The sequence below is a fragment of the Hoplias malabaricus genome, chromosome 1, assembly GCF_029633855.1.
Source record: "Hoplias malabaricus isolate fHopMal1 chromosome 1, fHopMal1.hap1, whole genome shotgun sequence".
In the NCBI taxonomy this organism is placed as follows: Eukaryota; Metazoa; Chordata; class Actinopteri; order Characiformes; family Erythrinidae; genus Hoplias; species Hoplias malabaricus.
In genome coordinates, this window is record NC_089800.1 from 47,894,033 (window position 1) to 47,906,857 (window position 12,825).

Sequence of the window (12,825 nt, forward strand, 5' to 3'; positions counted from 1 at the left end):
GATGTCTTGGAATCTCCAGTACCATCTTAAAAGCTGTCAGTTTAGAGCAGAATTGGGACATGCTTCGCTTTTTGTCTCCTCAGCTCTGGAGATCACTGCAGCTCAACATTAGTGTTTTACTTGTTTAACAGAAATGTGCTGAAAATTAAGGTAATTTATCATCCATTTTTCATGTGTGGAGATATTTCTGTGACCCATGTGCCTTCATTTCTGCTCAGTATTTTACAAAACAGTCTTTGTATCTCCATATAACTCACACAACACACTGGACACATCTGACATTTACCCTGATCACTTCATCTGCACAGCTTTTCTTTAATTTTAACATTATAACATTACAGAAAACAGGCGAATTCTCCAGATAGATTAATACCAGAACACGAGAGTATGGTGTACTCAGTATATCAAACATACTGCACTGATTTATACTAAATAGTCTGGTGAGGTGGAACGAGGACCGCGCTGCATCAGCTGTGAACCGGTCGGAGCAGCTGCTGCGGTATTATACTGGCAACATGCAGCACGCCCTCAACCAGCTCAGTGAGGAGATGCTGGGCTATAAACTGGTGGAGGACTATACCAAGCCCAGAGACTACACAGGTAACGTTTTTGAACGCGTAACCATCGTGCTGTAACCATAAAGCCAATCTATTTTCACTCAGCACAAATAGCCACTGTTATTAAACTGCTGTGTGATTGTTTGTGTTTCAGGTGAGCTGATCGGTGTCGAGTACCTCTTCTCCCAGCAGTGCAAAGAGCTGAGGGACGACATCGGCCGGGACCCGGATGCCTCCGATGGCACCCCTGATGACCTGTCAGAATGGGAGGACGAAGGATTCGGTGAAGCCCCGCCGTTGACCCTCTGTCATTGGATGATCCCATCCCGAAGGTGGCAGAGGTAAAGGCTGCGGCATCTCCTCCCGCAAAGTCCGAAGACGCTTCCGCAGACCCCCCTCTCAAGCACCGGGGAGCAGAAGAAGTAAGTGCTTTGTTTTTTACACGATGTGAGCGTTTAACCATACATGGAAACGGGAGCACGATTAACTTGAACGTTTTTGTCTTGTCAGGTTTTCAGAGGGCCGGAGGGAGCGGCAGGCTACGAATGCATGGTGAGGCTGGCCAGGTACCTGGTGAACTTGCGTGACGAAGCCAGTCTGTCCGAGAAGCAGGTCGCAGACATCGTCGCTCTCTGGAACTGTCTGCCGGATGACGACAAGCAACGTGTCTCTTACCAGCCGAGGCACAGGGAGCGGCTGCTTCAGGGACGCTTTAAGGCCAGAAGCAAACCCACTACAGATGCTTCAGCTGTGGGCAATCAAAGACTAGGGAGTTCGGACATAGCAGGATAGGCAACAGGTCATTCTGTGCCACTGCGGAAGGAAAGACATTAGAGGAGGAGTGGCTGGCTGAGCGAGAGTAGCAGGGGGACCGCTGACTTTTTTTCACATGGACGCTGGTATTTACAACAGCAGTACATCCATGTACATCTGTATACACACAATCTATCATGGTAGTCGGCGGTATTTGCTCTCTGTGACTTTTAGAGTTAATGTAGAATGCTACTGTACTGCTATGGTCAAGATTTATTACGTTCATTACAATTTGATCCACAATCCACTATATAATTCAGACTTGCTACTTAACCTACATATGTACTTATCAATACTGTACTTAAATATATATATGATGTGACCTTTTGTAAAAAATGAGACGTTTTTATTTATATGCAATTGTTGTGAACGTTTTCACAAACTTGGAAAACATAAAGTACTTTTATAAGCTTGTAAATAAACCAGTTAAAATGTATTAACGTTTCTCGTGTCGCTCAATAAATGTATAGTATGTTACCATTGACAAAGCTCACACTAATACTACTGAAAACATACAATGTTTATACATGCACTAAAAAGCACGTTGGAGTGTTTACGAATTCAAAATGCCCCCGTTCTATTGGAGTCTGCCTTAGCCATTGAGAGCCCACCGCATGGCTACTTAGTCCAGAGTTGCTCCTCCTCTTAAGAGGGCAACGGCAGAGCGGAGGGGACGTGGGGCCCGCCGGTGCCCCACGGACCCATTGCTTTGGTTTTTTTCTCACGTCCGACGCCCTGGAGCCTTCGCGGGGGGGCCGCAGAGAACATTGGGTGGCGTCTTGGAGCTAGAACCTGAACATAGTTCTCTGCATTAATGGTGCCTTTCCAGACATGCAAGCTGCCCATGCCACAAGCACTCATGCAACCCCATACCATCAGTGATGAAGGCTTCTGAACGGAGCGTTGATAACAACTTGGGTTATCCTTGTCCTCTCTGGTCCGGATGACATGGCGTCCCAGTGTTCCATAAAGAACTTCAAATCGTGACTCATCTGACCACAGAACAGTCTTCCATTTTGCCACACTCAATTTTAAAAGACCCCTGGCCCAGTGCAAACGTCTGAGCTTGTGGAGCTTGCTTAGAAATGGCTTCCTCTCTGCACTGTAGAGTTTCAGCTGGCAACAGCAGATGGCACGGTGGATTGTGTTCACTGATAATGCTTTCTGGAAGTATTCCTGAGCCCATTCTGTTATTTCCTTGACAGTGGCATTTCTGTTTGAGGTGCAGTGACGTTTAAGGGCCCGGAGATCACGAGCATCCAGTAGAGTTTTATGGCCTTGACCCTTACACACAGCAATTGTTCCAGATTCTCTGAAACTTTTGATGATGTTATGCACGGTTGATGATGATAACTTAAAAGTCTTTGCTATTTTACGCTGAGTAACACCATTCTGGTATAGCTGCACTATCTTTCTGTGCAACAATGGTGGAATTGGTGATCCTCTTACCATCTTGGCTTCAGAGAGACACTGACACTATGAGAAGCTCTTTTTATACCCAATCATGTTGTCAATTGACCTAATTAGTGTTAATTGGTCTTCCAGCTGTTCGTTATATGCTCAATTTCCTTTTTCCAGCCACTTATTGCTACTTGTGCCAACTTTTTTGGGATTTGTTGACACTGTGAAATTTTGAATCAACATATTTTTTCCTTTAAAATGTTACATTTACTCAGATTAAACTTTTGATCTGTTATCTATGTTCTATTATGAATAAATTATTGACATTTGCCATCTCCACATCATTGCATTCAGCATCCAAACATGCTGCTCAGCTTTTTATTTGCCTGGAATAGTATCTCACGCGTGGCCTGTTTGATACAGATGTTTTGCCTTCTTTATTTTGGTACATTTCAATCTACTGTACTGGTGTGGATGGCTTTGGATAGGTTCTTTGCTATATGCAGGCCACTTTACTATCACAAATATATGCAAATTCCCAACATTTTGAAGTTTATTATTCGGCCAATTATGAGGAATATAATCTTAATTGTTACAATTGTCACTTTGGCTGGAAAACTGTCTTTCTGTACAACAGATGAAATAGATCACTGTTTTTGTGAACACATGGCTTTGGTTCAGCTGGCGTGTGGAGATATTTCTAGTAACAACATAGTAGGACTATTAGCTGCTTTTCTAATTCCAACTACAGATTTTGTTTTCATTTCTGTGTCTTATTTAATAATACTTGGATCTGTCTTTAAGTCTGGAAAGTCTCACTTAAAGGCTATAAACACTTGCATCACTCATATAATTGTCATGATATTTACTTTGACTTTTTCCTTAACTGCTTTTATGTCCTACAGAATAAGAAATAATTTCTCATCCAGTTTTCATGTTTTCCTAAGTACAATGTATTTACTCTTTCCAAGCTGTTTCAACCCCATTATTTATGGAGTTAGAACAAATGAAATAAGAGAGCAGTTCCTGAAATTTATGAACAAACAAAATATTTTACCAGAGTGCTAATAATGCACAATGAAGCATTCTATGGAAACAATATCAAGTAATATATGTAACCTGGCTTTTAGCTATATTAACTTCTGGCTAGTCTCCACAGTTGTTTAAAGTCTACACCATTTTCCAGAAAATAAATAAATAGTTTTTCCCTAAAAATGTGTTTAACAATTATTGGTACCCCTCAAAATCTTCATTATGTCAACTCTTTATAAAATGTACATATATTAACCAACACATGATATTTTGATGTTTTTGTGATATAACCTGGTGGAACATTTGCTATACACTAATAGGTTATCACATTTCTGGAAGCTATTTGATAAATGACAGGTCAGAATATGAATGTTCTTATTGAAGTTCACAATTTGTTTAGTATCCCAACTTTTTTGGAATCCGGTTTGTAATAATAATGAGCTATATATGGCAATTTTCAAAACAGTTCCAAAGCACTTTGCAAATAAATATATTAGTAAGATAAAATTATTTAAATAAATAAAATAGAGTGAAATAATACAAGCTAGAGTAAAACTACTACAAATGAATTAGAACGAGCTACAGCAAGCAAAGAAACTTTAGAATATATATATATATATATATATATATATATATATATATATATATATATATATATATATAATTATTTTTTTAAACAAAAGAGAGTTAAACTTCCTTAACTCTTCTATATTCTTTGATTGTTAATCTGAATTCTTGCGTTATGGACTGATGTGTGCACCTCTATTTTACCACATGATGTCACTCTCTCTGCAATGTTTTCAGTGTACTCAAGGGTCAAAGGTCTGTTTTAAGCAAATTATCTTTTTCCCAGTTCATCTTCTACATGAGATTTTGCGCACACAAATTTCAGTATGTACACACCCTATATAAATAAGGCCCTGGGCCTGCTGCCCATTAATAAAAAAGGTGCATTAGATAAAATAAATATATAAATAAAATAAATATATAAATTGACAAAATGTTTTGCCCTAAATGCACATAATCACAGTAAAGGGCTGAAATATCTAAAAGCTTATAACACCCTTCCATATACATGCATTAATTCAATGATCCATTCTAACTACTCTATCAGGGTCATGGCACATGGAATTCAGAGGTGGGGACACACCAAACTCCTCACAGACACTGACCTGAAGTGGGGTTTGAACCCACAACTCCAAGACCTGGGCTGTGGCTGTGACTACCTGATGCTACACTGTGCTGCCATCTAACCAATATACAGACTACCATATATATGTCACTGACAAAGTTGAATAGAGATTTTCATAGTTTTTTTGCTATTTGTTTTTAAAAACATTTTTGCAAACAATATGTAATACAGAAAAAACCTTTATAGTTTTTTTTCTTCTTGCTGTATATTCTTTTTATGGCCGTAAAAGTATTGAACATGGCAAGTATTGTCTGTTTGGTGGATGAGCAATATTTGTGGAAACAGTCCCTCTTGGGAACACTTCATCTTATATTTTGGACCAGAGAGGCCTGATAATCAGTCAATTTCAGTCAGCACTATAAAGGTTAAGACTAAACTTCTGTGTTTCACACTGCCTTCAGCTGCTACAATTCTTTAAAGAAATATGCTGCATATGAAGACATGGTTATTGATTATTATTTTCTTTTATCCATATTTTTATCTGTCCTGGATTAAATCACATATAAATGTATACTAAAATAAATGATATGTTGTAGTGTTACATTATTAGAATTTGGGGAAGGTAATGTTTGCACTAAAAAGTTGAGAGACATGCCAGACATTTTTGTCCAAAACCTTTCTTTTACAGAGTTTAAACTGATTGGTTTTCATGAATTGGGAGAATGGAGACCGGTGCTATTTATTCCTTATTTCCTGATGTTTTTGTTGTCTATCCTAGCAAACTCTGTTCTGTTGTATATAATAATATCAAACAAGGCTCTGCACTCTCCTATGTTTGTACTGATTGGTCTTATGGCAGTTGTAGATTTGTGTGGACCAATGCTTTTTGTACCACATATGTTGCTAAGCCTTTTATTTGAATGGAATGGTATTTCTCTGTTAGGCTGTTTATTACAAATGCTTTGCATTCATTATTCTGGATCATGTCAATGTACTTTGTTATTGTGTATGGCACTGGATCGTTACTTTGCTATTTGCAGACCACTGTTTTATCACAAACATATGGAAATCTCCAACTTTGTAAAGCTGATCATTGTACCTTTAATCAGAAATGTGGTCCTAATTACCACAGTAGTTTGTCTGGCTGGACTACAGTCCTACTGTGTAACAAATGTGATTGATCATTGTTTTTGTGAACATATGGCATTGGTTCAGTTGGCATGTGGAGACATTTCCATTAACAACTTGGTCGGACTTTTGACTACTATCTTAGTACCGACTGTGGATTTCTTTTTCATTACTGTGTCTTACATAATAATATTTATCTCTGTTCTGAAATCTGGAAAGGCTCATTTGAAAGCTATGAATACCTGTATCACTCATATAATTGTCATTACATTTACTATATCTTTTGCTTTAATAGCGTTTATGTCTTACAGAATAAGAAATGATTTCTCTCCAAGCAGCCGTGTTTTTCTGAGTACAATGTACTTACTTTTTCCAAGCTGCTGCAACCCAATCATTTATGGACTGAGGACAAAGGAAATAAGACACCATTTTCTGAAATTAATAAAACATGTAAAGATGATATCTATGTAATATCTTGTGGAATATAAAATTTTTTAAAGTGATGATCATATGTTTCAATTTAAAAATATGTGCAATATAATTGCTGAGCTAAAGTTATATGAAAGCTGTCGAATAATCAGCAATTTAGCAAGTTATTCTTATTAAGCTGCAACTGACATCATATAGGAATAATGGGTCATTTTGCTAAAAGTATGATTTTAAAAATATTATTTGCAAAATAACACAATAAACTGCCAACTGAGTTACTTAAGTGTGGAGATTCTTGAGTGATGAGGCTAAAAATAAAGACTTTAACCAAAATCATATAATACCCTTTCTATGGATTCTTAATTAAAAAAAATCTGTGACATTCTTTGGTCGTAAAACACCACTAGAATAAAAAAAACACAGCATCATTATCACCCTGCCTTGTTACAGAGTCATTTACTGCACTATTCAAAAACTATTAACAATAATTTTGTGCTGCTATGTGACATTTCAGGCTACACAAAAACAGTAATTATGCACTTATTTTGTTTATGTAGCATAGTGAGCTAATGCTGAACGATATCCTAAAAGCTAATGTAAAGGGAGCTCCTCTAGCTTACTGCTTATTTTATTTATTTATTTATTTGTATCTTGCTGTTTGTGTCAAAAATAGCCTCTTAGCTATAATGGGTTCTGACTTATAATCCTAAATTTTTAAGGCTGTTTATTTTATTAAACTACCTGGTTGATGGCTCTCCCTTTTACAGTTATGTTGGTGCTACAATCGCTGCTAACAGATGAGGGTACCACAGGTAGTGTCGCAGTCACACAGCCCCATAAACCTGAGGTTGTGGATTCAAGTCTCACTCAGGGGTGACTGTCATTGAAGAGTTGGGATTGGCGACTCAAACATGTCTGAATATGTGAGTGTATGTGTCACCCTGTAAAGGACTGGCAACCCCTCCAGAGTGTGTTACGGCCTTCCTAAGTTAATATCTCTCCTCATGGCCCACAGTGTAAATGCAAAAATAATTTCTTATGAACATCTTCCTGAAGTTAAAGAAATGTCTGCTGTATTTCACCAGTATCACATTCTCTAAATACAGAATGGCCGTCATAAAATAGGTAAAGTTCCTATAACTATTACCTTGACCAATCACAAGGCAATCACAATCATAACACTGAGTAAACCCTGTGTCAAGGGCAGTAAGGCCCATTTATACATCTGCAAAGATTAATGTCTGTGTATCTCAATAGTGCAGGCATCATATGCAGTCATTTGTATAGGCTTCAAAAAGCTACCGACTTTTTTTCTCAGAATTATTCTGACTTTTTTTCTCAGAATTATTCTGACTTTTTTTCTCAGAATTATTCTGACTTTTTTTCTCAGAATTATTCCGACTTTTTTTCTCAGAATTATTCCGACTTTTTTTCTCAGAATTATTCCGACTTTTTATCTCAGAATTCTGACTTTAATCTCGGAATCTTTTTTTTTTTTTTTTTACCGCTGTGGCCCTAAAACTCCGTCGTATGTAACCACTGCTTTGTGAATTGTAAATGTTTGGGGAAATAGGACCACGTGGGAAGTCTAGAGATTATAATTCTAGCAAGAGACACTTGGAAAGACTTCACTGAGCATACAAGTTTAAGAAAAAGCTCTCTCTGTCCCATTGCTGCCAGAATCTATTGCTTATTAAATTAATATATGGCTTATGAATATATCTTTTAATAGCCAATTTACGACCATGTTTTTATCCATCTTTAGCTCTAATGCTCAAATTGGCTGAGTTATCCATGGCTATGTAATATATGCTAATATATTTTAAATCAATATATAATATCTGTACTACGAAGGTAAGAAATATGGTAGAAGTTTTTGTGCAAAACATTTCTTTCACAGAATTTAAACTGAATGGCTTTAATGGATTGGGAGAATGGAGACCGGTGCTATTTATTCCTTATTTCCTGATGTTTTTGTTGTCTATCATAGCAAACTCTATTTTGTTGTATATAATAATATCAAACAAGGCTCTGCACTCTCCTATGTTTGTACTGATTGGTCTGATGGCAGTTGTAGATTTGTGTGGACCAGTGCTATTTGTGCCACATATGTTGCTAAGCTTTTTATTTGGATGGAATCGTATTTCACTGCTGAGTTGTTTAATCCAAATGTTTTGCATTCATTATAATGAATCATGTCAGTCTACTTTGTTATTGTGCATGGCACTGGATCGTTACTTTGCTATTTGCAGACCACTGTTTTATCGTAAATATATGGAAACCGCCAACTTTCTAAAGTTAATTATGGTGCCATTAATCAGAAACAATATCCTGATTACCACAATAGTTTGTCTGGCTGGGAGACTGACTTACTGTGTAAAATATGTGATTGATCATTGTTTTTGTGAACACATGGCATTGGTTCATCTGGCATGTGGAGACATTTCCATTAATAACTTGGTCGGACTTTTGACTGCTTTTTTAATATTGACTGTAGATTTTTTTTTTATTGCTGTGTCTTATATAATAATATTTATCTCTGTTCTGAAATCTGGAAAGGCTCATTTGAAAGCTATGAATACCTGTATCACTCATATAATTGTCATTACATTTACTATATCTTTTGCTTTAATAGCGTTTATGTCTTACAGAATAAGAAATGATTTCTCTCCAAGCAGCCGTGTTTTTCTGAGTACAATGTACTTACTTTTTCCAAGCTGCTGCAACCCAATCATTTATGGACTGAGGACAAAGGAAATAAGACACCATTTTCTGAAATTAATAAACCATGTAAAGATCATACCTTTGTAAAATATTATGGAATATAGCACTGTTTAAATATGATTTTTTTTTAAATGTTGATCCTATTTGGTATTCATTAAAATGTTTAAAAGTTATATTCAGAGTTATTCATTCATTCATTGTCTGTAACCTCTTATCCAGTTCAGGGTCGCAAGTGGGTCCGGAGCTTACTTGGAATCACTGGGCCCAAAGCAGGACCATACACTGGACGGTGCGCCAGTTCTTAACAGGGTGAAACACACACACACACACACACGCACACGCACACCTATGGATTCTTTTGGAGTCACAAATCCACCTACCAACATGCATTTTGGACACAAGGAGAACACACCAAACTCCTCACAGACAGTCACCTGGAGCGGGACTTGAACCCACAACCTTCAGCACCCTGGAGCTGTGTGACTGTGTGCTGGTGACACTACCTGCTGCTGTGCCGCCCCATTCAGAGGGCACCTGGCAATAATAGAAAGATTACTATATATATATATATTAATGTGTGTGTATTTCAATAGCGCAAGCATCATATGCAATCATTTGTATAGGCTTCAAAAAGCTTCCCTTAACATAAAGTTGAACGTGTACACTACGGGGCAGCATCCCAAAAACAATTTATAAATGAGCAACCAAGAAGAATGTCTTGGAGTGTTATACAGGAGAAAAAAAGGTTTGTAAAACGGACTTTCTTAGAGACGTATTTTTGAATATTTGATGACCTTCCTGTGATTTACTTGAATGTCTGTTTTCAGAAACTTTAATTGCCTTTTTTTGTGTGGCGCAGCAGGTAGTGTCACAGTCACACAGCTGTAGGGACCTGGAGGTTGTGGGTTCCAATCCCGCTCCGGGTGACTGTCTGTGAGGAGTTTGGTGTGTTCTCCCTGTGTCCGCATGGGTTTCCTTTGGGTGCTCTGGTTTCCTCCCACGGTCCAAAAACACACACTGGATGGTGGATTGGCGACTCAAAAAACAGTGTGAATGTGTCACCTTGTGAAGGACTGGCACCCTCTCTAAGGTGTGTTAATGCTGTGTGTTCCGGTTGGCTCCAGACCCACAGCGACCTTGAACTGGATAAGCAGTTACAGACAATGTATGAATTAGTGTAGAAAAAAAACACATATTGTTGTCTTAGTACTGATTAAACTGTCTTTCAATACAGTAAAAGTGTTTAATTTTGTCTTAAATAACAGGATGTTATTTGATCTTTATTTCTTTAATATTATATTTATATACTTAATATAATTACACAAAACTTCAGCTAATATAAGTTGACTACATATGTAAAACCCTTTTCAAATGTAATAGTATTAATATTCTTCAGAAAAATGTCTAAATAATCAGAATCTTATCAGTGCGGTCTGCTTTTTGCTTGAGAAATCTCATAATAGAGAACACTTTTGTGGTAATGTGTCAAGGAGATGAAAGCAGAGAAAATGGATGCAAACAGGGCTTAACCATGTCAACATCTATAAACCTATAGCAGGTCATCAGAATCTCAGGAGAAATCAACAAGTTGTATATAGAGACTTATAATTAAAAATAGGTAATTTAAGGAGTGTTTGGAAAGCACAGATGTTAGGCCATGTTGTAGGCAGCTCCATGACGAGGGATTCTGGGATATTTTTTTGAAGTATCTCTATCGTGAACAGAACAATTTTTTATGGAGGATGTGTGCTTGTTTAATTGTTCAATAATCAGCCCAAGGCATTTAAATAGCTACAGCAGTTTTCTTCTCATCTAGTTTTACAGTTGTACTGAACAAGCCATTTACATTTTTCTAATTAAAATGATTATATAAACTAAAAAAACCTGCCAAGCAAGTGACATTTTCTTAAATGCCTTGGCAACACTGATTATATATCACTGCCTAGGAAATTGATATGTTTACATGTGGAATGATAAACAGCATAAACTGTAAAAGACTGTAACTAAGTAATGTTGTCTTTTACATAGCATCACATTTGCATTCGTTTTCATTTTTTAATGTTCCTTTTGTGACTATATCTATATATATAACATTAAAGGTTTTGCTTTGAATTATTAGTTAAATTCATGGTTTGTAAATGATTAATATACAAAGGCTTTTAACAATATGCAAGAGCTACCTGTACACAATGTTTCATTTACAACTTTCAAATTAAATGGTTTCCATGATTTGGGAGAATGGAGGCGGTTACTGTTCCTTCCCTATTGTCTTATGTTTTTATTATCTACATTGTCAAACTCCATTCTTATATATTTAATTATATCCCGTACAGCTCTACACTCTCCTATGATTGTACTTATTGGCCTAATGTCTGTTGTAGATCTGTGCTTGCCAATATTTTTTGTCCCAAACATGCTGCTCAGCTTTTTATTTGCCTGGAATAGTATCTCACGCGTGGCCTGTTTGATACAGATGTTTTGCCTTCTTTATTTTGGTACATTTCAATCTACTGTACTGGTGTGGATGGCTTTGGATAGGTTCTTTGCTATATGCAGGCCACTTTACTATCACAAATATATGCAAATTCCCAACATTTTGAAGTTTATTATTGTGCCAATTATGAGGAATATAATCTTAATTGTTACAATTGTCACTTTGGCTGGAAAACTGTCTTTCTGTACAACAGATGAAATAGATCACTGTTTTTGTGAACACATGGCTTTGGTTCAGCTTGCGTGTGGAGATATTTCTAGTAACAACATAGTAGGACTATTAGCTGCTTTTCTAATTCCAACTACAGATTTTGTTTTCATTTCTGTGTCTTATTTAATAATACTTGGATCTGTCTTTAAGTCTGGAAAGTCTCACTTAAAGGCTATAAACACTTGCATCACTCATATAATTGTCATGATATTTACTTTGACTTTTTCCTTAACTGCTTTTATGTCCTACAGAATAAGAAATAATTTCTCATCCAGTTTTCGTGTTTTCCTAAGTACAATGTATTTACTCTTTCCAAGCTGTTTCAACCCCATTATTTATGGAGTTAGAACAAATGAAATAAGAGAGCAGTTCCTGAAATTTATGAACAAACAAAATATTTTACCAGAGTGCTAATAATGCACAATGAAGCATTCTATGGAAACAATATCAAGTAATATATGTAACTAGGCTTTTAGCTATATTAACTTCTGGCTAGTCTCCACAGTTGTTTAAAATCTACACCATTTTCCAGAAAATAAATAAATAGTTTTTCCCTAAAAATGTGTTTAACAATTATTGGTACCCCTCAAAATCTTCATTATGTCAACTCTTTGTAAAATGTACATATATTAACCAACACATGATATTTTGATGTTTTTGTGATATAACCTGGTGGAACATTTGTTATACACTAATAGGTTATCACATTTCTGGAAGCTATTTGATAAATGACAGGTCAGAATATGAATGCTCTTATTGAAGTTCTTGATCTCATGTGACAAAGTGAAGGTTTTATTTTAAATTCTCAGATGTTTGTAAATCTGTGAGAACTCTGTTATAACTGTGAGTTGGTCTGGGATATTGGGAATAGAGGCTGAAGAGAAGGGATGAGAGCACACAAAGTT

At 36.6% G+C, this 12,825-nt stretch overlaps 4 protein-coding genes across 4 annotated transcripts; all 4 read left to right on the plus strand.

The window, feature by feature from the left end:
* Window positions 1–1,106: 1,106 nt before the first annotated feature.
* Window positions 1,107–3,839, plus strand: LOC136668090 (olfactory receptor 52K1-like). Its single transcript, XM_066645378.1, has 2 exons — window positions 1,107–1,307; window positions 3,126–3,839. The coding sequence occupies exons 1-2, from the start codon at window positions 1,107–1,109 to the stop codon at window positions 3,837–3,839; spliced, it is 915 nt and encodes a 304-aa protein (XP_066501475.1).
* Window positions 3,840–5,583: 1,744 nt separating this feature from the next.
* LOC136710699 (olfactory receptor 52K1-like) lies at window positions 5,584–6,534 on the plus strand. The gene has a single exon (XM_066686467.1). The coding sequence runs from the start codon at window positions 5,587–5,589 to the stop codon at window positions 6,532–6,534; it is 948 nt and encodes a 315-aa protein (XP_066542564.1). The 5' UTR covers window positions 5,584–5,586.
* Window positions 6,535–8,352: 1,818 nt separating this feature from the next.
* LOC136664034 (olfactory receptor 52K1-like) lies at window positions 8,353–9,303 on the plus strand. Its single transcript, XM_066641049.1, has one exon. It carries the CDS (start codon window positions 8,356–8,358, stop codon window positions 9,301–9,303), a length of 948 nt encoding a protein of 315 aa, XP_066497146.1. The 5' UTR covers window positions 8,353–8,355.
* Window positions 9,304–11,383: 2,080 nt separating this feature from the next.
* On the plus strand, window positions 11,384–12,334 carry LOC136668145 (olfactory receptor 52K1-like). The gene has a single exon (XM_066645504.1). The coding sequence runs from the start codon at window positions 11,384–11,386 to the stop codon at window positions 12,332–12,334; it is 951 nt and encodes a 316-aa protein (XP_066501601.1).
* The last annotated feature ends 491 nt before the right edge of the window (window positions 12,335–12,825 follow it).